The following is a 23,796-nucleotide window of genomic DNA, read 5'->3' on the forward strand; positions in this document are numbered from 1 at the left end:
ATTATTTCTGTTAACGCTTCAGTTATTTTTTTTATAATTTTTGTTAATACTCTTATCCTTTTATTTTAGATGAAATAATTAAAGTATTAATAAAAATTATATTTATAAACCTTATAGTTAGCTTTTGAAAATAAACATTTTGGTCCGGTATCGTGTGGTATAGTTTTCTCCTTAAAGAAATGATAATTTAAGCTAACCTTCAAACCTTGTGTTTTTTTTTTTTTTCTAATTTAAGGATAAAAGTTCTAACTTTCTATGCAAGAAAATGCTGAATCATTTCATCGATTTTATTCATTCTCATTTTATATACTTCTAGGTTTAAGAAATATAACAGTGATATTTCCCTTATTTGAAAGAAGGAAAGAAATTTGTGAAATTCAAAACTTAAGTTCTTTTCATTCGTATTAATTCCATGGGTTCTATATATATATATATATATATATAATTGAAGGGCCTAAGCCCAAACTAGTGAATAAGCTAGTACACACATAATAGAATATGAAACTGTTTTAGCATTCCATTTTGAAACTCGATAGGGCTAAGACTAAATAAAAAACATGTCCAAACATGGAATTACGTGTGTAGGGATTATCGATTCATTCATCAGATAGTTCTGATTCAATGGATTGGTAGTTCATAATTGTAGAAATGAAATCAGAATCTAAATTGATCTAAAATGTTTTGATTTTAATTTCGATGTCGATTCAATTTATTTCAGAGGGTTTCTGGTTTCAATAATGATCCTATTCTTTCCGATTTCAATTTTTTTACAATTTTTTTATTTTTCGTTCTTCGTTGTGGTTCTAAAAACTTGAGAAAATGATGGAAAACTAATCCTATCCCGGTCCCGATCCTAATCCTATTCCAGAGTCAGTTTGGATCCCATTCGAAACAGAATAATAGCCACTCTTAGTGGCGTGTGGCCTATGCTCTAAAAAGATTTAGGCGGCCTAACAGCCTAGTAGTGGTGGACACTTCAGCCCAATAACGAAAACCTCGGTCCAAAAAAAATCTTCTGCCTGTTCTTGAAAATTATTTCCATAATCATTTGGCAAGCACAGGACTTGTCGTTGCAATTCACCGCCAATAGAAAAGTGTTGCTTAAATTTTCAATGTTGAAAACAAAAAAAGAAAATAAATATATCTATAAGGGGTTAAATTGATGTTTGATATTATTATTATTATTATTTGATAGAAACAGATAAGTGAAAACTTCATATCAACATTTAAAAAAAAAAAAAAAAAATTCAAACCTTTGCTAAACGGCACAGGTTATTCTTAGTACAATCTGTGTACATTTACGATTTATGGACATTTACGATTTATGTACATTTATAACAATGACATCAATAATATTAAAACTAATAAAAAGTTTTTTAACCGCATTACAAAGTCTTTTCACTCCGTTTGCATTATTGCTATAAATACTATCCGTTTTCATAAATTAAAAAATGAGAAGACCGTTGCCTAATTAAGACATTTAAATGTCATTTTAGTTTAAATTGACTAGTGAGGTGTCGAGTGGGCAGCAATCTTATCACGTGGAAAGAAAGGAAGGAAAAGAAAAAAAGAAAAAGAAAAGTAGAACTCATAAAGATGCATTATTTGACCTTAACACAAGACCAGTTTCCATGTTCTAATTGTGGATTGAACTGTATATATATAATTATAATATTAATATTCCTATATTTTACATTTTACAATCATAGGCATGTATTATAATCCCACAAAGAGAGGGAGAGGGAGAGGAATATGGGGAGCAAAGACTAGATATGAAGGTAAGTAGTTAGTACAATCATGTCTAGCTTTAAGAGCATAAAACCTAGAGAGAATGCCTTAAACACAAACCCATCACTCAGAAAATGTGGACTCATTATTCTTTAAATCATGCAAAGATAGAGGGATTGGGTCCCCACAAATTTTGGCCTTTTCGGCCATGTAAAATGTAGCCCATCGCACACTACAGCCATTATAGGATTTGGGTCCCTCATCATTTATTTATGATGGGTTTGTGCTCACGCCTAAGTTCAACTATAATTTTCCCCTTAGCACTCCACACATGGGGATCATTTAACTAGGGACTTTCTTTTTGACAAACTATTAACACCATGTGCTGCTGGGTGTTATAATAGGGATTCCCATTTATATAAAGTATTGGTTTACAATTTTTCGGAGGGATTGACTTCCTTAGACTTGGTCTATGCCACATCTATGTACTGAACCAATGAAAATATAATTTTTTTTTTATTAAAAATGAAGGTATTTCTGACCATATAATGAAAAAAAATGATAAAATAAGAATAATTTTTTAAAAATTCTTGCTTTCACTGGTTTGATCCATAAATAAGATTATAGACTCGGTTAATGAAAGTATTTTCTCTCACCGGATGCTTATGTTGTATATTAGAATGATAATATTCACCAATAATGAGATTTTAGAACTATAAATATGTACTTAGGATATATTTGGCAAAATTAACTGTTTTGGTAGGTGTTAGCTATTTTAGTTGCGCTTAGTTGTTAGCTATTTGAGTAGTTTTTCATAAAACACTAAAAGTTAAACGTTATATGAATTAACTTTTTAATAAAAACTACTTAAAAAATTATTGTAAAACACAAATTTATAACGTCAAGGATGCATTCTTTATAGGGTTAGTTGTTATGGTTAGTTATTTTTTTTAGGTAGAAGATTTATTGTCATTGTCCTAATCAAACATCAATGTCGTTTAGATGTCATTGGATATAATTCAGTTTATGTATGGTTGGGTTTTTCCTTATATATATCAAAGTAAGAAGGAATAGCATCATTGGAAATTATAATTTTTGTAATAACAACATAAATTATGCGCATGGTACTTAAAATACATATAGTCAATAATATAAGAAACCTACCCACTTCCCACATCAAACAATCATACATTTGTTGGGGGTAAAAAAGTACATAAGCAGTTGAATTGGACAAACAAGAATTTAAGAGGCAGCCAGTGGATTGAAAGAGGCATTGGTCCAATTTATTAATTGAGCAATTAAGGCGAATGAGTAGTTGAATATAACAGCTTTCATACTATTAAAAATGTCCCTCCCTTCACCAATCAATCACCACCCTCACGTGCACCAAGGGACCAATCAAGCTTTCATATCCCATCATATATTGGCACCAAATATTGCAAAATTGCAAAATGCAAACCATTGGCATGTTAAGATAATTTTATTTGAGGCTAAAGTTATAGTTATTGCTAACCAATTGGGATTTTATACAAACGAAAAATACTTAATTTTTTTTTTTTTAAGTAAGAGATGGATTATTCGATCTTATGTAAATAGAAAAATCTTATTGGAATCGCTTTCGTATGGACTTGACGCGACGCAATAGATTGATAGAGCGATGTTTATCCTTATTTAGTGGTCCAATATCCCGATGGTGCAACAAACTGGTAAAGATGTCTATTACCGTAACTATCGGTCTATCCCACATATGTTTATAGAATATTTATAGCAACATTATATATAGGAGAAAAATGTATTGAAAATAAGATAAGATCATGATCCATTGCTTTGATAATGCTAATTAATAAGGCTAACTACTTCTTATTCTTCTTTTATTTTCTTTTTTCAAATTTCATGTCATTGATTTGTATTAATTTCAATACTCTAATCTATCAAAAACATTATTCTAAAACATCCATTCAATTCTCGATCTCATTTCAAAATCTTCTTATAATTTAAAAAAGAAGAATTGGTGCCCTAATTTAAATTGAGGAATGATGATCATATGAACACAATTGCACGTGCCCATGTTCACGAACTATTCAGATTTAACTTTTAACCTAAATAATAATAATCAAAGATATAAACTTTATTTTTTTTTTCACCCTCGGATTCCTTACTTTTTATTTATTTACGTAAATGCTATAAGTCAAGCAAGTTACTTTGGAATAGTTTTCACATATCCAATCAATCTATGTTTACATGATTACATGATTCATTTTTTATTTATTCAAATGGTACACATGATTGATTATTTTTTATTTTAATTCATTAATTAATACTTATTTAATTGGGATAAAATTGAATGTAAATATTCGAATAAAAATAAAGTCGAAATAAAATAATTTATGCTATTTTGATTTTATAAAAGTGTTGTCTAATGGAAACAGATAGTATAAATTTTGATGATTTAGACCCTAACGGTTTTTTTTTTTTTTTTTTTTAAATAATAATTTTCATTGATATTTTGTGCTTGGCCAAAAATTGCAGATCACATGCATGAGATGAGAGGAGATTGTGTAATTAATGTGAATAGTTTGTAGTGGGCACAGTCTGATTTCGCAATCAAATTATGAAATTAAAAAATAAGTGATGATGATTTCTTATGTGCTTATGTTAATTATTTTTATGAACAAAGTTTAAAATTAATTAGTTGCTGGCCTAACACTTGGGCTTTGGTGATCTAATTCTAATCCCATCCCTATCATCTCATTTTTCTTTATAAGTCTGTTTTTATAATATATAGTATCAGATCCAACTAGGCCTTTCCTTAGCTATCAGAGTTTTTATAATCAAATAGAATTAATTGAAACAAGTATTTCTTATTCAAATCGAATCGGTTGGGTGATAAATAAATCAATCTGAATTGGGGTTCTATTGAATTTGAATTTAGTTCGATAAAATATACTCAAAATTAAAAAAAAAAATAAAAACTCCAGTAAAATTGGTAGACAATTTTTTATAACCTTATATTTAAATTATGATCCGAGTGATTGAATTTATTGATTTTGCTGTTTTTCAATTGAATTTTAAACAATTTACCAATAATTTGTTTCATTTAATACTTTTGATTAAAGTTATAATATATAGTGTCAGATCCAACTGGGCCTTTCCTTAGCTATCAGAATTTCCATAATCAAATAGAATTAATTGAAACAAGTATTTCTTATTTAAATTGAATCAGTTTGGTGATAAATAAATCAATCTGAATCGGGTTCTATTGAATTTAAATTCAGTTCGATAAAATATACTCAAAATTAAAAAAAATAAAACTCCAGTAAAATTGGTATATAATTTTTTATAACCTTATATTTAAATTCTGATCCGAGTGATTGAATTTATTGATTTTGCTGTTTTTCAATTGAATTTTAAACAATTTACCAATAATTTGTTTCATTTAATACTTTTGATTAACGTTATAATATACAGTATCAGATCCAACTGGGTCTTTCCTTAGCTATCAGAGTTTCCATAATCAAATAGAATTAATTGAAACAAATATTTCTTATTTAAATTGAATCAGTTGGGTGATAAATAAATCAATCTGAATTGGGTTCTATTGAATTCGAATTCAATTCGATAAAATATACTCAAAATTAAAAAAAATAAAAACTCCAGTAAAATTGGTATACAATTTTTTATAACCTTATATTTAAATTCTGATCCGAGTGATTGAATTTATTGATTTTGCTGTTTTTCAATTGAATTTTAAACAATTTACGAATAATTTCTTTCATTTAATATTTTTGATTAACGTTACATATCTTTATGTTTCATTTTATATATTAATTTTTAATATTAAACTTAATTAGATCATGTTTATATTATAGTTATGCGGATTAAATTAATGAAAATAAAAAAAATTATTACTTCTTTAATTTTTTTTTAGTAGATGGTTAAATACTAGGTTTTAATAAAAATATAATTTTTATTAATTTAGTTTATAGATGAGCTTACAAATCGAGTATAAGCAAATAAATCTCTAATAAGCTAGTTTAAAAAATTGAATTTTCAAAAAAAAAAAAAAAAAAAAAAAAGCTAGTTAAAAAAATAGGAAATAAAAAAGTTTAATGGAATGGACCATTTTTAATAGTGGGCCTCGTCGCAGTGATTGGACCATTTTAGAGCAGAATGGGCAAGCATGGTTAAATAGAAATTTTTTTAAAAATAAAGTCAAAAACAAAAACTACGCGTCAAAATGGAAGAGGACAATAAACGAAGTGTCATAAGCGATAAATAGAAAGGATAAATAGGGGCAAAATTGGAAATAAAAGGATGGCGTGCTTTAACGGCATAAAAGCCTCTCCCTTTCTCTCTTTGAGCCACCCTGTAACGCAGTCCCCCTATACTCCTGTACACACAGAAAGTACACACTACTCCTCCCCATATAAACCAACCCATAGAGGAGCCATTAGCATTTAACGCATTTGCTTTTCTGAATTTTTCCCGGAATTTTTTTTATTTTTCCTGGAAAATTTCACTGTTCCAGGCCTCAGAGGAGACAACCGCGTCAGAGGTGAACCCGATCACCATTGATCGCGTACTGTTACAGAGAAAGAGAAGGAAAGAGTCATTGAGATTTGCGCCCGAAGAAGGCAAGAAAGAGAGAGAGAAGATCTCGAGCAGATCAGGGTGATTTAAAGCAAAGGCGGCGAGAATTTATTGATATGATATGAGAGCTTTTTAGAGAGAGAATTACTTTCTCTCTCTAACACCCTCTCCTTATAGCTGGTCCATTCCATTTTTATTTTCTTTTTCTTCGTTTCTCTTCTCTCTTACGCTATATTTCCTATTTCTCTCTCTGTTTCTGTGACGCCATTTTTCTTCTTCTTTCCCTCCACACAAAGCAGATTTTTCCTTTTCTCTCTCTAACGCAAGCTTTTCTGTCATCTGTAATTATTATTTCTCTCTAATTTTTCCACATCTACACGATTTTTCTTACTTGAATTTACTCTTTGGACTAGACCGGACTATTCTCACTTTCTTTCTCTCTGTGAGTCTGTAGTTTCGGTTGAGGGTACCCATCATTTTAGTCTCTGGCTGTATGAGCGTAATCAGACATGAAGGTATTATTAAGGCTTGAATTCAATGGGGACGACGCGAAAGTCGAGGTCTTCGTGTAAAGGCAGTACCTGTCTCAGTCCAATGTATATTATGGTCTGCTGGTAGCGTGTTTCATATAGAGAGACAGATACTAATCCCTCTCAAGAACCCGCCATTTTTGGTCTGGGTTTCGAGATTGTGCTTCGCAGAAACAGAAAAGTCTTCAAATTTTTGTCATCTTAGAAGCTCAGAGAATTTGCTGGTGTGGTATGGGCAGTTTCAGTGAATACAGAGGTCTGGTTTGCGTACTTACGTAAAGGCTTTATTGTGGATTTTCGCTCACCGTAGGGGTAATTTTGGGATAAAAAAAAATGAAGTTTATGAAGTTGGGTTCGAAGCCTGATGCTTTTCAAGCTGAAGGAAAATCCATCAGGTGAGAGGATTTTGCATTTTACTTGTGTGCCATTGACTGACAAGCTCAAGCTTTGTTTTTCTTTTACTCTGTTCTTCACCTTTCATTTTCTTTCGTTCTGTTTTGCTTTAATTACTGCTTTTCTTTCGTGTGTTTTTTTTTTTTTTCTCTTTTTGTCGGATATGATATTCATTCATTTTGTTTTTATTATCTCGTGTGATTTTGCTAAATAAAGCATATCTCCTGTTTTCGTTGTATATTTTAAACACAAAAGAAAAAGATTTTAACCCTCCAAATTAAACATTAGACAGACGCTCTATTACTTGTAAACTATTTAGTGCTACTCAAAAAATAAAGAAAAATATGACATTTATCTTGGTAAGAAGATTATTCTTACAGTTGCTATTGTTACTATCACTACCACTTGGGGGGGGGGGGGTTGCGGGGAGGCGGAGGCGGAGAGTTGTCTGAAGGTGGTCCTCTGCAATTGAGTCCTCTTTTTATGAGTGAGTAGGTGGTCCAGATGCGGTAACGTGCATCCAGTGTATGCCGGGATTTTTAATAATCAAAGCAAGCGAATTTTTGCTGTACAATTTGCATTTCCTTATCTTGATTAGGAGCGTACTCTTCTCTCTTTTCCTTTTTTTTTTCTTTGATGGAGAGGCGGGGGCGGCTGGGGGCGGCCTAGTTACCTGATTAGGAAATGTAATTTCTTTAGTAGGTTTATCGCATTGTATGTCAACTTCCTGTGTCTTAAAAAGAAAGATGGATTCGAAGAAATGGATATTTTTGAACATGCATACTACTCTCCCTACCTGCGTAATAATACTAATAATACGTCAAGCTTAAACAGAGGTAGATTGATAATTGCCTGCGCAATAATATCAGCATGACTTTGCGCCTTGACACCTATCGTGTTGGGAGTTCTAGACATCTAGTTTGGGAGAATTTAATTTTGCTGGGACGAGGACAAGTTTGCAATATATAATATTTTATGCCAGTAAAAATGAGATTATGGATCTGTTGATGCGCCTTATATCCAAATTTCCGGTTTTTCTTGTTGGTATTTTGGTGACTAATCCTGTCTGTCATGTTCTGATTTGTGGAGGAAAACTGGTATGTCGGTAGGTTAGTGCCAATCTTGTTTCCTTTCTGCATTTTGGAGATTTGATCTCTTAAAGGTTTAAACGCGTTGTTTACATAGTTACTTATGTTTGCCTAGAGGTTCATATATTTTACTAGACTGTTGAAGGAACCAAAATCAACTTTCTTATTATTTTACCTCCTCTATTCTTGGTGCCTTCCAGTTCTGTAGTGCATTTATTGCTTGCCCATCACAGGTGGAATGTTGTCTGCTCTGTGTGAATTCATCATGATCAATGTGCTCTCATGCAGGTACGTGTCATCCGAGCTGGCTACAGATGTCACCATAAATATAGGTGAAGTTAAGTTTTACCTTCACAAGGTATATTCTTTATATCATCTTGGCCAACGTTTTTTTTAGTGGTTTATTTTCATAAGGAAACAGTGATATAGCTGTATTCCATTGAGCAATCATGGACATTATCAAGGGTATTTTTTTTTTTTTTATCTTTTTGAAGTAATTCTTGTGTTTTATTACCCAACTACAAGCATGAAATATGGTGTTACAGTACCAATAAATCTTGATATTGCAAGGTTTCGCATATAATCTGGTGCATTTCATAGTATTGCTTATTCCTTAAGACACTAAATGATGCTAAAGTGAATAGCTAGATGTCCAACCTTTTTCTTGTCGGAATTGTAGTGTAACTGCATGTGCATGAGATATGGCCCTTGCCATTCCTGATGCTGTGCTATACAGAAGCTAGATTCATTGTAACTTACTATCTTTGTTAATTTGGATCTCTAGTTTTTTGATATTTTACTATATTCAAATTTAAGGCGTGTATCATTTTAGTTAATGAGCTGCTGAATGCTTGGTCTGTGAAGATATGTTACCCGACTCGGGCAATGTTTTCTTTTTCAAAAATAAAAGAAAAAACGTTCCACCATAACACGGTCTTGATATGTTTTGGAATATGCATTTGCAGTTCCCTCTCTTGTCAAAGAGTAATCGATTGCAAAAACTAGTATTGAAAGCCAGTGAGGAGAATTCCGATGAAATTAATATGCTTGATTTTCCTGGTGGGCATAAGGCCTTTGAAATTTGTGCAAAATTCTGCTACGGGATGATTGTTACTCTCAATGCTTACAATGTAGTAGCTGCTCGTTGTGCAGCTGAGTACCTTGAGATGACTGAGGATGTTGATCGAGGAAATCTCATTTTCAAAATTGAGGTATTTCTAAACTCGAGCATCTTCCGTAGCTGGAAGGATTCCATCATTGTTCTTCAAACCACCAAATCCCTTCTGCCCTGGTCTGAAGATTTGAAGATTGTGGGAAGGTGTGTTGATTCTATTGCATCTAAAACCTCTGTGGATCCTGCAAACATTACTTGGTCATACACTTACAACAGAAAATTATCAGTGCGTGATAAAATAGTTGAAGATGGTATGAAGTTTCGAGAGAAAGTCGACTCTGTTCCAAAGGATTGGTGGGTTGAAGATATATGTGAACTGGATATTGATCTCTACAAGCGAGTCATGATTGCTGTTAAATCAAAGGGAAGAATGGATGGTACAGTTATCGGGGAGGCACTTAAAACTTATGCAGTCAGATGGCTTCCGGATGCATTTGATGATTTGACTTCTGATGGTCGTTCCTGGAGGTACAAATATCTGGTAGAAACACTTGTTTGTTTGTTGCCTTCGGATAAGGGTTTGGGTTGTTCATGTGGTTTCTTGCTGAAATTGTTGAAAGTTGCCATTTCTGTTGGAGTAGATGATTCACCTAGGGAAGAATTGGAGAAAAGGATCAGTTTAAAGTTGCATGAGGCTTCTGTGAAGGATTTACTGATCCCAGCAAGGTCCCCGCAGACCACATTATATGATGTGGAGTTGGTACAATCTCTTGTGAATTGTTATGTGACTCATGAAAAGTACAGTCAGGATTTGAGTGTTGAGAAGAATGATGAAACTGATGATTTTGTTTTGCGGCGCGGTCATGGATACATGTTGAATGTTGGAAAAATAGTTGATGGATATCTCTCAGAAATTGCACGGGACCCAAATCTCACCCTCGCCAGTTTCATTGACTTGTCACAGTCAATTCCAGAGTCTGCCAGACCAAATCATGATGGACTGTACAAAGCCATTGACACCTATCTGAAGGTAGCCTTTCTAGCTCAAATCATTTGCATATTGCATTTTTTTCAATGTACAAGCTCTTAGACTAACACTTTCTGTGTGTGACGTTTGTGGGATGTTTTGTAATTCTCAATGTTGTTTTGATGCTTTTAACATGCTCAAAGTGCAAAATGTTAGATTGGAGATGCTAGTTCTTTAGGATGCATTCCTTTATTGATATTCATTATTACATTGTCCCTGGGGATGGAAAATGGTTTTAACTGCTCAGGGTTGGGTGGATAGGGTATGATCAAAAGCTTATCATAGATTCATTTTTCATGTTCTATCCTAAGCGAGAAAATCTTTAAAGCTTATCCAAAATTTTTTTGTCCTCATTAGTTTCCTTTCTGGATATATTGCCTTTCTGTTTCAACCGTGACGCAAAACACAATGCGTACCAACCAATGACCATTTTATGAAATTGAAGATGTTAATTAATATGACATACTGAATGGGTTATCATGTTTCAGGAGCATCCAAGTTTGACAAAGGCTGAAAGGAAGAAGATATGTGGACTAATGGATGTCAAAAAATTCACAGTGAATGCATCCATGCATGCTGCACAGAATGAGCGGCTCCCACTTCGTGTCGTGGTGCAAGTTCTCTTTTTTGAGCAGGTTAGAGCAAGTGCTGGTGTTCAAGCTCTCAACAACGTTCCCCGGGATGCTACAAATTCCACGACAAACACAGATGAAGAATGGGAAAAAGCAGCAGCAGATGATAACAAATCTGTCAAGAAGCAGATGAGTCAACTGAAGATAAAAGATGAAGAACTTCAGAAGACTGGAAAAATGATGAAGAAAAACAGCAAGAACAGTAAAAGCGGTATACAGTTACTGCCATCTCGATCAAGGAGGATATTTGACAAGTTGTGGGTTGTGGGAAAAGGTCATGGTGGAGAGAACAGAAGCTCAGAGACATCTGGGAGTTCACAAAGCCCAACTTCAATGGTTCCAGGGGACACCAAATCCTCTGGCTCATCTTCAAGACACAGGAGACATTCCATCTCCTAAAAAATGGACTTCCAGCCTCACCATTTTTAGTAAAGAAAGTGAAGAAAAAAACTAAAATCTATTTCAAGTGTAAAAAGTGGTAGGATTTTGTTGTAGTTGATCATTATGGGTTTATATCTTTTATCTTATGGGGGGAAAAAGATGTAATCATATATTTTTTTTGTCCTTTTTTTCCTTTTGGCTTTTAGTTTCTAACGTCTGTTGGTTCCAGTTTCCAGATTATGTATTGTTTATATACGAAGTTCATGCAGATTCCTGGAGAAAAGTTGTCCAGTTAGCAAAAAGCTTTTTTCTTCTTCTTTTACCTTTAATCATCTTTCTTATCTGTGCTGTGGTGCTCTCTACTCTAAATAATCAAACTTTGTTATTTTAGTGTTCAGATGGTACGTTGTTATTATAGTAATAGAAGCACGAAGATCCAGAATCCCGAATACTGGCAATTTCTAGAACATCATGTGAATCCACTAATCGGAACAGATAGCAAAAGATCTCAATATGTTCATCCCTCACGTGTTTGTGTGGTGGCATTTTATAGATTGTTGAGTTTATAAACTATGTGCTGTGCAAGCCCATCACTGGGCTGGACAAACATTTGTCGATTAAGCAATCAGGTGCTGATTTCTTTGATCCAACTCTTTCATCCCCAAATCACGCAACTAGGGTTAATGCATTAAATAGAAAAAACTCAAAATTTGGAAAAACAAAAAAACAAACTTGGAGGGTAAATATGTAATTTAAAAACTTGTTTACAATGTAGTCAAATTCTGGATTTTGACTTTTTCAACCATGGTCATGAACAGCCACTGTAGGTTAGATATAGCTTCTCTTACCACGTAGTAAGGTAGGTTCTTGACCGTTGGACAGGGTAAAAGGGGAGCAAAAGGACCAGACTTGATGGCCAAGATGAGACTCAGAAACGAAATTGGCATTGCACTTGTTCTGTTTCTCTTGCCCAATCTTTTCTTCATAACTCAAGCTGACTCAAAATGCAAAGCATGGCTTGTCCAATCGATTCCCACCGACATGCCCCAACTCCGTCGCGTTCCTGGCGTTCTCACCACCGGTAATTCATTTCTTCCTTTTTTTCTGTTTGGTTCCTGAGGAACTCAAGGAAAACAAGAAAAAGAAATGCAAATATTTCTTCTTGTAGGAGATGTTCTCCGTTGGTTGGCTGGTAACTCTACCAAGGGATTGGATATTATAGCTCAATACTGGCAACTAATTGCGAACTCTAAAGATCCTCGTTCCGGGGATTATGGATATTCCAAAAGCGACATGGAAAAGTTCGGTGCTTTTGAAGGTTTTGGCGTTTATAAAGCCATAGAAAACGCCGCCGATCGCAATGTTAGTATCAGGTGGGTTATTTTCTTTATGTAAGTGTTTTCATCTCGAGAAAATGTCACCGATTATATAGAGAAGCTGTTGTTGCTGTATATGTTTCAGATTACTACAGCACTCAGGTGTCTATCCTGACTTCACCAAAGAACCCAATGATCTTGCTTCAGGAAGGCTAAATGTGGACAATGTAACTTTGTTACTTGGCGAATGGTGGGGTTCAGGTATAGTTCATGCCAAAGTTTGGATATCCGACAGTCGAGATGTGTATATTGGATCTGCAAACAATGATTGGAAATCTCTTACTCAGGTATTACGACTTGCTTATTCAGTAGTTGCTTAATTTTTTTGTCAAGGAAGCAAGAGTTACCTTATTGTCACATGGTTATTGATTCAGGTTAAGGAGGTTGGAATTTATCTTGTTGGATGTAAAAAAATAGTGGGAAAAGTTGAGACTTACTTTGAAAACCTATGGAAACTTGCCCATCTTAATTCATCTGCTTACACTAGATCAGTATGGGATCAGCAGTGGCAGATCAATAGAACTGTTCCGTGTTGGTCACATTTCATTGACTCTAAAGCAAGGTGCAGGTATGTCACAAGGTTTCTTCTTTCTATTGGTTCCTCTTTGAAATATAAAGTTGAAGGTATATTGATGTAAAATTATTTACCCTCAAAGAGTCGAGAACCCAGATACTGTATTCCTCAGTTGCTTCTTTTGATTTCACATATTTGCACCTTTAGAAGTTGAAATCTTTTTATGGAATTTCGTATTTCTATATATCAGAAGTGAGAGTTCAACTAGGGGATTGCAATGCATGTGTTAAGAGGAAAGCATTTCATGGTAGACGTTTACTGGATATTGAACCTAACAACTGATTATCAGAGATGACCACAATTTGCATATTGTTCATTTTTATTTTGTTATCTTTGAAAGCTTTTTTGATCTCTGCTGCTGATTGGAGGAGATTTGTTGAAGTGTCTCTTAATAAGTTAGTCAAGGTTGCCAAGAGTGAATACCTTATTCAAGGCAATGAAATTTCTTTAGGTCAAATGATTGGGCCGATAAGAATCTACTGTCTTTCACTAACTTTTGCGTAGTGAGGTCAGAAAGCATATGTTATGTCTTATGCGTGCTGGCCTCTTTATTGAGGTCGATCCGTCTATCGCTTACAATTTGCTAGCCTACCATAATTCATTCAACTTAATTATAAGTTCTCATATTTGGACTACATCTTTGCAGTTGGTGCAGGAAACATTAACAATTTATTATGTTGTATTGCTTATGAGAACTTTGCTTGTAAATTGTTTTCCCCTCCTTTCCTATTGATAGTAAAATAAAAAATTATAAAGAAAAACATTCATTAACTTTGTAATAACCACATGTAATTTGTCATTGCAGATCTCCTCTTCCAACTTTTGTGGAGGTTCCACATGTTGCAGGCTATCCTGTATTATCAGACCCACATATGATTAAAGTTCCAATTAAAACTCCTGGGCAAAGATTTTCAACTTTGGAGCCTTATCTGAGCTATCTATCTTTTGCTCCTCCTGAGGTAATTGACTAATGTGTATTTTTTAATTTTCACTTAAGTAATTAATTTTGCATCTATAACCTTTTGTAGTTCTCATGATTATTGCTGCCAGTCTCAGAAACATTTTTTCCTTTCTTTTGTGGCTTTTTAAAACATTTTTCTTACTTGATTGAATGAAGTTTGGTCCCATAGCTTCATTCAAAATAGAGGAATCTCCCAAAATGACGAAATGCATATCCCCATGGCTTTTCATGCTTCACTTGTTTTGATCCCATATTTGGTTACCAGCTATCATTTGGCAAGTACCAGACTGATGAGCAGGGGTGGATTGATACAATAAAATCTGTTGGAAGTGGATCAACAGTTAGGATTAATACCATGGATTGGCTTGGCCAATCTCAATTTACAAAGGAAAAGGTTTATTGGTCATCTCTCTCCTCCGCAATATCTGAGGTAACCATTTTTCTGAATATCAGTAATTTTTTATGCTCTTGAGCATTGCTGCACTTATTTATAACTGGTTAGCCAGCCTCTTAGTGTTTCAGCAATACCTCAAAATATTTATTACTACCATGCTTGATGAGGTTTAGGGAGATGCATCTTAGAATGATAGCTCTTTTTTCGCACACGCACAGCAGAAGTGAAGCCTGGTTTCCTATTTTCAATGCCTTACATTAGACTTTGGTGAATAATAGGTAATCTTCTCCAAGCATGCAACGGTGAAGGTACTGGTAGCATACTGGGCACATTTCATCGACAACACAGATCAGTATCTGAAGTCTCTCCTTTATTCCGATATCCTCTGTAATTCTTCTAAGTATAACAAGTGCCACGGTAAAGTGGAGATAAAATACTATGTGGTTCCTGGTTACAACCTGACAGGACCTGCAACCAGGAATGGAAAAAGAACAGGGAATAAATACCCTGCTTTTACCAGAGTAAATCATGGAAAATATGCAGTAAGCGACGTAAGAGCCCACATTGGAACAAGCAACCTTGTATGGGATTATTTCTATACAACAGCTGGTGTCAGCTTTGGGACATACAACCCTGCTATTGTTTTACAACTTCAGAAGATCTTTGATGCTGACTGGGATTCACCATATGCTGTTCCATTTGAAGGGCTGGAGGCAGGTCATGCTTTTTCAAGTTGATAGGTTTACTTGATATAGTTGGAAATGTTCTAGTGTACAGGAAAGAGCAGCAGATGACATTTGTTTCTAATTGATCATCTTCAAGTCCAACTCTGCTTGTGAACATTTACAATTTAAAACATTAAATTGTTACACTAAAACATTTCAATTCCTAAAATTATATAATTTCCAGTGGAGCTAGTAGATAATTAAAATTGCTTAAAGCAAAGCAATAAAAACAAACAAAAAAAAAGAAATAAAAATGGGTTTTTGACGAAATTCGAAAAGTTTCATTTTTCCCCTTAAAAAAAATAAAGTTTCAATTTTTTGATATCTCGGAAATGAAATGAGGCTATGCAACATAGGGTTACATAAATTCCTCCGAGATTTACAACTAAAATTAGTTAATTTTCCGTGGAAAGAGATAAGTAATGGGCATACATGTTACATATTGGGCTCTGGCGTCCGATCCGGTCCATCTCGGCCATTAGGGACAACGCGCATCAGTCACAGTAGACACACGCTGACTCTCTTCTTCTTCGCCGAACCAAGGCGGCACTCTGCTTTCAGTTCGTAGAAAGGCCTCCACGGAAGAGCAACATCCAACAGAGACGGAGAGATGCAGAGATTAAAAGAATTGATAAAAATAAGGCATTCAATAAATTCGAGAGTTGGGTTTCTCTCTGCACAGAGAGACTTCTCTGCTCTCCCAAACTTCGCTCAAAATGATGATCTCCAGGACCAGGTCAATTCTCTCTCCGTTCTCTGTCTTTGTGGACTGTGTGTGTGTATTCGACCCGAATCGCAAAAGAACTTTTTTTATTTTTTATTCTGAGGTCTTTTGTGAATATTCTGTGTCTCTGTCGTTTGCTCTCGTTTATTAAAGTGATGCAAAACCACCCACATAAATGGAGCTTATACAAGTTGTGATTTCAGGTTTTGGTTGTAGGAAGAGCGAAATCAAGAGCAGCCATTCTCAATAGACCATCTTCTCTTAATGCCCTCAATACTCCCATGGTTTGCTCTCTCTCTCTCTCTCTCTCTCTCTCTCTCCATCTTTCTTCTCTTTTTGTGTGCTTACAACTGTTTTTTAGTTTGTATTAGATGTCCATACGACAAACAAACATACAAATAAAGAAATTCTAGATAAGTTTGAACCTCTTTCCCTTGGTAGGTGACTCGGCTCAAGAGACTGTATGAATCATGGGAAGAAAACCCATATGTTGGATTTGTCTTGATGAAGGTATTACACACTTTATCTTGCTTCTTGAATGGTTTAACAGCTGTTCGATGGGAATTGTAAACCCCATTCTTCTTTGCCAACTGCAGTGTACTTGTTTTTGGAAATGTTTTTAAAAATATACTAAAAAAAAAGTCTTTGTGCTTTAATTTGGCTAGCCATTGCATTTAATCTGCTTCATAAAATCTTTTGAAGGGTAGTGGCAAGGCTTTCTGTTCAGGCGGGGATTTTGTTTCCCTCAATGAATTAGTTAATCAAGGTGAGTTCCTTAACAACTCAATTATTCTGTCCATTTTTCTCCTTTATCAGTAGTTTTGATCCTAAGGAATCAGAACATTACAATTTTAACATTTGTGTAGCAAAATTCCAGTTTTCCTGGCGAAAGCAAATTTTTTTTCATTTCTGCAGTGGACCATCATTTGGTGGATTCCATACTGACTTTTGTGATGATCACATCTGATCATACTGGTTGATCAGATGAAAATTATTTTTGGGAATTATGTAAACCTGGGATTCTTGAACATTACTGGTTGGACTGAAAGGGTGTGTACATAGCTGCTTGGAAGTTGAGCCCTGATTTTGGACATAAATTTTTATTTCACAATTGTAGCTACTGCTATATTGGCAGCTTAATTATCTTTAGTTTGAATAAAGCTGTTTGTGCTGCCTCCAATTATCAACAGAGATGCAGTCTTTGCTTAACAATTTACTAAATCATAATTTGGGAATCTGTTGCTTTTATATTTCACAACTGTTTTGATCATGTGCAGGCATAATAATTTACACGGTACTCATATTGTATTGACAGCTGAGTTCTCTTTGTTTTCAAGAATTAACTTATGAATGTTGCTTCTTGTTTAGATGCTGCTTTTGTGTCATTATTTACCGCATCACGATTAATCTGTTGTAGCTTACATGATTTTCAACTTCTTTTGTTCTTGCAGGGAAAGCTGAAGAATGTAAGAGCTTTTTTCAGATGTTATATAAGTTTGTCTATCTGCAAGGAACATATTTGAAGCCACATGTGAGAATAAACTATACTGTACTTTTGTGATTAGATCTCAGATTAGTTTTGAGGTTCTGTTATTTGTCTGAAATATTGCATCATCTTCTATGTAACCTTTGTGCCTGAAAAGTTTCTAGTTTCTATAGATGTTTTGGTTTCTGGTATTCTGTTTCATGAAATAAAATTGACTTTCTTTACAGGTTGCTATCTTGGATGGTATCACAATGGGATGTGGGGCAGGAATTTCATTACCAGGAATGTTTCGCATTGTAACTGATAAAACAGTATGTCACTTTTCTGCAGCCTACTGGTGGCAGTTTTGACTAAACTGTGTTGGTTCATCCTTCTTTTAAGTATTGAAATCCTTCTCCTTAAATTAGTGCAAAAAACAAAAAAAGGATTATTACTACTAAAATGTTATTTTTGTTGGAGAGGCAAACTTCAATAGAACGACAACTTTAGTTGGATGATTGTTAAGTTTATCTTTTTTGCTTTATTGCATTGGTGAAAATATTTTAATTTTACACAATAGTGTTTTCAAGGAAATCACCTCCTATTTGCACTAATTTTGCAGGTTTTTTCTCATCCTGAGGCTCAAATTGGTTACCATCCTGATGCGGGGGCTTCTTATTATCTTTCTCGCTTACCTGGTTACCTGGGTATGTTTTACAATATATAACATGAGATTTTTGTTATACTGTTAAATTTCTATAATTGGAGAATTTAGTTGGTGGATGTTGCTTTTTTTTTTTTTTTCTTCGTTTTAGGGGAATACTTGGCATTAACAGGAGATAAGCTTAATGGTGCAGAGATGATAGCATGTGGGCTTGCTACCCACTACTCATTAAATGTGGTTTGTTCTCAATACACTTTGACTATATTTCTGTCTGTTGTTACTGTTGATCATAGTAATGAATGAACTTTCTGGGCAGAAACTTCCTTGGGTTGAGGAACGCCTTGGTGGATTGATCACAGATGATCGTACTGTCATAGAGACTTCTCTTGCACAGTATGGTGATCTTGTCTATCTGGAAAAGACAAGTGTCCTCCATAAGTAAGCCTTATTTTGTCTTTTTTTTTTTTTTCCTTTTCCACTCTTTTCTTATTGTATTTTTTATTTTATCTATGGTCATAAAATTAGCATCTGTAATTTGTTTTAGAGATTGAAATGCAAGTCTGCAAAGTACTATTTGAAAAATTTTCTTGTTGCATGTCTAAATAAATTGAACGAACAATTCAATTGAGCGAAAATAGGTGCGATTAAGTGTTCAGGGGAGGTGTGAAGCAGAAGCTTGGTACTCTTCTCTCACTTAAAAAATGCATAAAAATTTGGCTGTGAAGGTATCTCATATATAATTCATTTATGGTTTCGTATGTTTGATTGAAGTTCATCTAACATATATATCCAGCTTTTTCCCTCTTTAAATTTTTCTCTTGTTTCAAGGATTGAGACGCTTGATAAATGTTTCGGCCATGATACAATAGAGGAAATTATTGATGCACTAGTAAGTTCCATATTATATGCTACAGCTTCCTTTCTGGTGCAGTTCGTTATTGACTACTAATTTTAATTGTTTTCAACCATCAATTTTCTTAGGAAAATGAGGCAGCTAGCTCTTGTGATGAATGGTGCAAAAGAGCACTGATAAAAATAAAAGAAGCATCTCCACTAAGCTTAAAAGTTGCCTTGCGCTCAGTAAGTTTGTACAACATTTTATATGTCAGTCTGAACTTTGGCTTTGTAGACTTATCTGAAGTTTTAATGTTGCAATAAGATAAGAGAAGGTAGATTTCAAACGCTGGATCAGTGTCTAGCTCGCGAATATAGAATATCCCTTACTGGGATCTCCAAAACGGTTTCTAAAGATTTGTTTGAGGTATGTTCTTCTCTTCTTAGTAGGTTTCATCTGAGGAGCACTTGAAAGATCATATTTTACATTACTGGTGAATATAAATGTATAATACAGGGTGTTCGGGCCCGGTTAGTGGATAAGGATTTTGCTCCAAAGGTGAATCAATCGACTCTTTTTTAGATATATCCTGTTTGGTATTTTGTTTTGCACTAGATCAAGCTTTTTTAACCGCATTAGTGATGTGATTCTCATATTCCAGTGGGACCCTCCAAGTTTAGAAGAAGTAAGTGAAGACATGGTGGAATGCTATTTCTCCCCACTCGGTGAGCTCGAACCAGAGCTGGAGCTTCCCACAGCGACACGAGAACCTTCCGTCTGAGATGGATCTGGAGATTACAAAGAGGGAGAGTAGTAAACACCTAGGTTTACATATCTAGTTTTGGCTTTAGTGATGTAGGAAGTGGTAATTCAGCCATCGAAATTTTTTGCCGAGAATTGGTTCCTTCCATAATCATAATTTGTTGTAACATGCAATTATGTGATTGTTAGAATTTTTTGACATTCCAATTCCATGCACTTATGTTATATGGATGATCTAGAAATATGAAACTTTGATTTTGTTGTCATGGTCATTGCAATCTAAAGATTTTCCTTTAGATTTAGTCACTGATTTGGAAATGTCAGACATTCGGTCTTTCTCCATACACCACAAAACGCTTGGTGAATCATAGTAGAACGTTGAAGTTGCCTTCGATTATTACATTATATCATACTGTATTCCGTCGTGGCTACCAAATGTAGGGCAAGAAGCTGAAAGATCACTGATGTGTTAAGATGAAAATACAAAAAGACAGCAGTTTTGTAGACTAAAGGAGGAGTGAGAAATGAAGCAAAATCATTGAAACTCAAATCAAGAAGGATAAAAAATCTCTCCGCCAAAAACAGGGCTCAATTGAGAACTATGCATGAACTACTATTTGTTTTTTAACAAGGTCTTAGTTCAATTCCAATGCTAAGAAGGGTTTGAGCCGACTCCAATGCTTTTTCCCCTCCAAGCTCCAAGACCTTCTCATCCATCAAATCTCCTTCCTTCCCCACTGACCACTTGTGTGAAATCCTTTTACTGGATAAACTTCTAGTTTTCTTGCAGTGATCACCTTTTACAATGGTTGCAGAGGAAATATGAGCAAGACTTTCTGAACCTTTTTGTTTCTTAGCAACTGGCATGTCGTGATCATGTTTCCCTTCGTACGTTATTGTGGCAGTTGTAGCATCATCTGTGTTTCTCTCAACATGCTTGCGGGAAGGGCATCCTGCAGATGTGCATCTGTAATAACTCCTGACATGTCGCCAAGGGGATAATAAGTTGGAGATAGTGATTTGGATTGGGTTGAGTATGAAAGTTCAGTATATCACTAGAAATCATCATCGCATGTAGAGAAATAAGCAAGCACATATGCAGATATACTACAAGAGTATGTATGATTACAACAGAAGAATCTTTTGAGACTTATCCATCCACTAATACTAATAGATACACATATTAATTTGAAATTACCTCAATCGAGAATTGCCCTTCACCATTTTCTGACCATACTTGCGCCAACGATAGCCATCATTTGAGCTGCCCCCATCCGCAGCAGCCTGCAGAACAATCTTAGTCCCCTCGCTCCTTTCTTTTATCCTGTTTCTCAACCAATTATACCTTTAAAAGGTCAATATTAAAATCAAAAGCAGGTTTAACTTTCAAGAGAATTCAATTCTACAATGGACATGCCTTTTCTTGGGCCTCGGTTCAGCACCACACTTCTCCTGAACCTCAGAATCTACAATCCCAGTAGAGCTCTTTTTCTGGTGTCTCACCCCACTAGAACAAAATTGCAAAAGAATAAGCAATAATCACAATATAATGATTACATTAACAAAAAGCTCAACAGATACATATATCTTACGATGTCGTATTTTTCCAATAACTTACAATTTTGTAGACTCTATATCATTACTATTCTGCTCCTCAACCTTAATTCCAACATTGCCATTAGAACTACTTGAACTCAGTTGTTCTGATTCAGCCACGTGCACTGATGATTGCCTGGCGTCTTCCGCACAGATAGATATACCTTCACTGTCTAACTTTTGAACTGAGTCAACAAGGCTGCCTGCGGCAAGCCTAACAGACGATACAGACCTTCCCAACAAGTTGCATTTATTACGAGAGACATCATGATCATGGTGACCTATATAAACAACATCAATGATGCGACCAGAATGATCACAGCGTTGAACCTTCTTCTTCGCATGGCAATTAGAATGTGAACACCTGTAGTAGCTTCTGGAGCTTTTAGAACCCTTCACCTGCTTCTGGCCATACTTCCTCCAGCTATTACCATCAGAGGGAGGTGTCTCCATAACAATATGGGAGAGACTGGTATTATGGTCAGAGTTCGGTTGTTCTAATACTTGCCCAGGCAAGTCTTTATGAAGGATTGACATAGGTTTTGGTATTGGAGGTGCTGAATGTGGCTCAAAAATCTCAGCTGGAGCAACAGGTGATATAATGTTAGAAGGATTTGAACATTCAACCTTAAGTTCTAACTGTCTTTCAGCCAATTTAGGCTCTGTGCTGACAACAATATCTTGTTGGTATGTCTCATATTCCCCCTGCATAAAAAAAATACATCTAGCGATTCTCAAAACCAACTTTAAAGAAGTTCATAAACAGAGGTACCTTGCTAAAAATATAAATAAAAAAAAAATCTATGACATGCCAATATGATATCCCAAGTAAGCAGCATTTCACAATTTCTCGTGTATTCTTTATACTTTAGAGAGTCTTATGCAACATTATAAACTAACATACAGTTTATAATAAACAAATCATGGCCACAAATTCATCAAAATAAAATTATAAATTGCTCCACCCAACCAACCACAGGACCTAAAATATTTCCTTACATTTTAAGACTGTCAACGGTGCCAATAGGCTCAAAGAAAGCCATATTACAGAACTGAAAAGGAAAATAAAATAGAAAAGAATACTTATGACATGTTGCCATGTAAGTCCAAGAGTCAAATATAAAACAGCTATTCTAAATTTTTCCATGTTGAAGTTTATACAAAATGACAAGTTCTTCACCCACTATAGAACATATATAATTCTAACAAAAAATTAGTGAAGCAGAGTAAATGAACAGGAGGTTGCCAAAAAGATTGAACTAAATGTTGCATTACAGACTTCTAGAAATACCTAAAATTTAATAATATCTGAACATATTTATTCATGAATCCAGAAAATGAGAAATTTAGTCAAAGATATGAAAAGTCATAGGTCAGAGTGTAAAACTACGCTAATAGAAAACTCCAAAGGGGTGATTCCACTTCCCAACGATAGGGCAACAAATTGCCAAATGAACTGGAACTGCACGAGTTATTCCAACAATACATCTATGAAATTAGAACACCTACAAATGCCTAATTGAAAAATAAATAAATCCAAGAAACCAAATTAGAGAGAGAATTCTATGATAAATTCTAATCACACCATGTCTATCAGTGTCTCCAAAATCACAACAATAAAGTACAACAATCCCATTCAAACACAATGAATATAAGAATGAAATAAAAGAAGACGACACCTGAAATCGAACACTGGAAGAATTGGTACCCAAAACGCTTTTGAGGAGATTGGAGAAGGAGGGGCAATCGTAGGTAGAACCATTCGAGTACAAGACACGTGATTTCCTCATGCCTTCTGACAAGGCCGTGTAGGAATCCGACTTCAGCTTTTACAGTGAAAAGAAAAAAGCTTTATACAGATAGAGGAGAAAAAAAAAAGATGGGTATTTAGAAAGGAGCGTCTATGTCGTCGTTGCAGTGCATACTCTGTTTAGTGTGTGGGAATGTTCTGTTCGGTTATGGCGAGAATAGAAGAAGGAGCGAGAGAAAACTTAAATTAATAAAATAAAGATTTGGTTTTTAGAGACACCGAAACAGGGAGGGAACATATGGGCCTTGGTTCTTTTTGACTAGTGTTGACCAGCCGGTTTTAATTTCTACTTTGGGGTTTTGGGGTTTTATTATTATTATTATTACATGCTTTTATGTTTGACCACAACACTATATTATTCTGCAATGGCTTCTGCTTCTGGGGCTTTAATCCATTCCCGTACTTGCACTTTTATGCTCTTTTCTGC

The 23,796-nt window shown here is 34.8% G+C and overlaps 4 protein-coding genes and 1 long non-coding RNA gene across 7 annotated transcripts; 3 read left to right on the top strand and 2 right to left on the bottom strand.

Moving 5' to 3' along the window:
* Positions 1 to 6,086: 6,086 nt before the first annotated feature.
* Positions 6,087 to 11,785, top strand: ENP (Phototropic-responsive NPH3 family protein). 3 transcript variants are annotated; one of them, XM_020680741.3, is made up of 4 exons: positions 6,087 to 7,243; positions 8,563 to 8,687; positions 9,295 to 10,473; positions 10,959 to 11,785. In XM_020680741.3, exons 1-4 carry the CDS (start codon positions 7,213 to 7,215, stop codon positions 11,499 to 11,501), a joined length of 1,878 nt encoding a protein of 625 aa, XP_020536400.1. In that variant the 5' UTR covers positions 6,087 to 7,212; the 3' UTR covers positions 11,502 to 11,785. The 3 variants fall into 3 exon arrangements, with proteins under 3 accessions (XP_020536400.1, XP_012076425.1, XP_037493537.1); XM_012221035.4 differs by having other exon boundaries at positions 8,618 to 8,687; XM_037637609.2 differs by lacking the exon at positions 8,563 to 8,687 and having other exon boundaries at positions 6,088 to 7,243.
* Positions 11,786 to 12,284: 499 nt separating this feature from the next.
* LOC105637551 (uncharacterized) lies at positions 12,285 to 15,682 on the top strand. Its single transcript, XM_012221036.4, has 7 exons — positions 12,285 to 12,564; positions 12,652 to 12,856; positions 12,945 to 13,146; positions 13,234 to 13,427; positions 14,239 to 14,392; positions 14,660 to 14,824; positions 15,067 to 15,682. Exons 1-7 carry the CDS (start codon positions 12,396 to 12,398, stop codon positions 15,523 to 15,525), a joined length of 1,548 nt encoding a protein of 515 aa, XP_012076426.1. The 5' UTR covers positions 12,285 to 12,395; the 3' UTR covers positions 15,526 to 15,682.
* On the bottom strand, positions 15,510 to 16,082 carry LOC149493958 (uncharacterized). The gene is made up of 2 exons (XR_016322297.1): positions 15,946 to 16,082; positions 15,510 to 15,617 (listed from the first exon to the last, which is right to left on the bottom strand). It is a non-coding gene; the product is annotated as an uncharacterized LOC149493958 (long non-coding RNA).
* LOC105637552 (ATP-dependent caseinolytic (Clp) protease/crotonase family protein) lies at positions 15,979 to 20,229 on the top strand. Its single transcript, XM_012221037.4, has 14 exons — positions 15,979 to 16,249; positions 16,441 to 16,521; positions 16,679 to 16,747; positions 16,940 to 17,003; positions 17,689 to 17,768; positions 17,951 to 18,034; positions 18,325 to 18,409; positions 18,518 to 18,603; positions 18,683 to 18,804; positions 19,195 to 19,255; positions 19,348 to 19,446; positions 19,526 to 19,627; positions 19,718 to 19,759; positions 19,863 to 20,229. Exons 1-14 carry the CDS (start codon positions 16,124 to 16,126, stop codon positions 19,980 to 19,982), a joined length of 1,221 nt encoding a protein of 406 aa, XP_012076427.1. The 5' UTR covers positions 15,979 to 16,123; the 3' UTR covers positions 19,983 to 20,229.
* Positions 20,230 to 20,401: 172 nt separating this feature from the next.
* LOC105637553 (putative WRKY transcription factor 32) lies at positions 20,402 to 23,717 on the bottom strand. The gene is made up of 5 exons (XM_012221038.4): positions 23,239 to 23,717; positions 21,582 to 22,264; positions 21,381 to 21,470; positions 21,162 to 21,287; positions 20,402 to 20,942 (listed from the first exon to the last, which is right to left on the bottom strand). The coding sequence occupies exons 1-5, from the start codon at positions 23,347 to 23,349 to the stop codon at positions 20,588 to 20,590; spliced, it is 1,365 nt and encodes a 454-aa protein (XP_012076428.1). The 5' UTR covers positions 23,350 to 23,717; the 3' UTR covers positions 20,402 to 20,587.
* Positions 23,718 to 23,796: the final 79 nt, after the last annotated feature.

Source organism: Jatropha curcas, chromosome 8 (genome assembly GCF_041381405.1).
Source record: "Jatropha curcas cultivar XTBG-Jc1 chromosome 8, XTBG_Jcur_1.0, whole genome shotgun sequence".
In the NCBI taxonomy this organism is placed as follows: domain Eukaryota; kingdom Viridiplantae; phylum Streptophyta; class Magnoliopsida; order Malpighiales; family Euphorbiaceae; genus Jatropha; species Jatropha curcas.

Excerpts from the sequence above, each read along its gene's own strand:
- ENP (XM_020680741.3), top strand. The coding sequence starts at position 7,213 with ATGCTTTTCAAGCTGAAGGAAAATCCATCAG. Across the intron at positions 7,244-8,562 it reads GCTGAAGGAAAATCCATCAG|GTGGAATGTTGTCTGCTCTG; the intron begins GTGAGAGGATTT and ends TGCCCATCACAG. Across the intron at positions 8,688-9,294 it reads TTAAGTTTTACCTTCACAAG|TTCCCTCTCTTGTCAAAGAG; the intron begins GTATATTCTTTA and ends ATGCATTTGCAG.
- LOC105637552 (XM_012221037.4), top strand. The coding sequence starts at position 16,124 with ATGCAGAGATTAAAAGAATTGATAAAAATAAGGCATTCAATAAATTCG. Across the intron at positions 18,805-19,194 it reads AAGACAAGTGTCCTCCATAA|GATTGAGACGCTTGATAAAT; the intron begins GTAAGCCTTATT and ends TCTTGTTTCAAG. Across the intron at positions 19,447-19,525 it reads TAAAAGTTGCCTTGCGCTCA|ATAAGAGAAGGTAGATTTCA; the intron begins GTAAGTTTGTAC and ends TGTTGCAATAAG.
- LOC105637553 (XM_012221038.4), bottom strand. The coding sequence starts at position 23,349 with ATGAGGAAATCACGTGTCTTGTACTCGAATGGTTCTACCTACGATTGC. Across the intron at positions 22,265-23,238 it reads CTTCCAGTGTTCGATTTCAG|GGGGAATATGAGACATACCA; the intron begins GTGTCGTCTTCT and ends TTTTTTATGCAG. Across the intron at positions 21,288-21,380 it reads GAACCGAGGCCCAAGAAAAG|GATAAAAGAAAGGAGCGAGG; the intron begins GCATGTCCATTG and ends GTTGAGAAACAG.
- LOC105637551 (XM_012221036.4), top strand. The coding sequence starts at position 12,396 with ATGGCCAAGATGAGACTCAGAAACGAAATTGGCATTGCACTTGTTCTG. Across the intron at positions 14,393-14,659 it reads TATCTTTTGCTCCTCCTGAG|CTATCATTTGGCAAGTACCA; the intron begins GTAATTGACTAA and ends TTTGGTTACCAG. Across the intron at positions 14,825-15,066 it reads TCTCCTCCGCAATATCTGAG|GTAATCTTCTCCAAGCATGC; the intron begins GTAACCATTTTT and ends GGTGAATAATAG.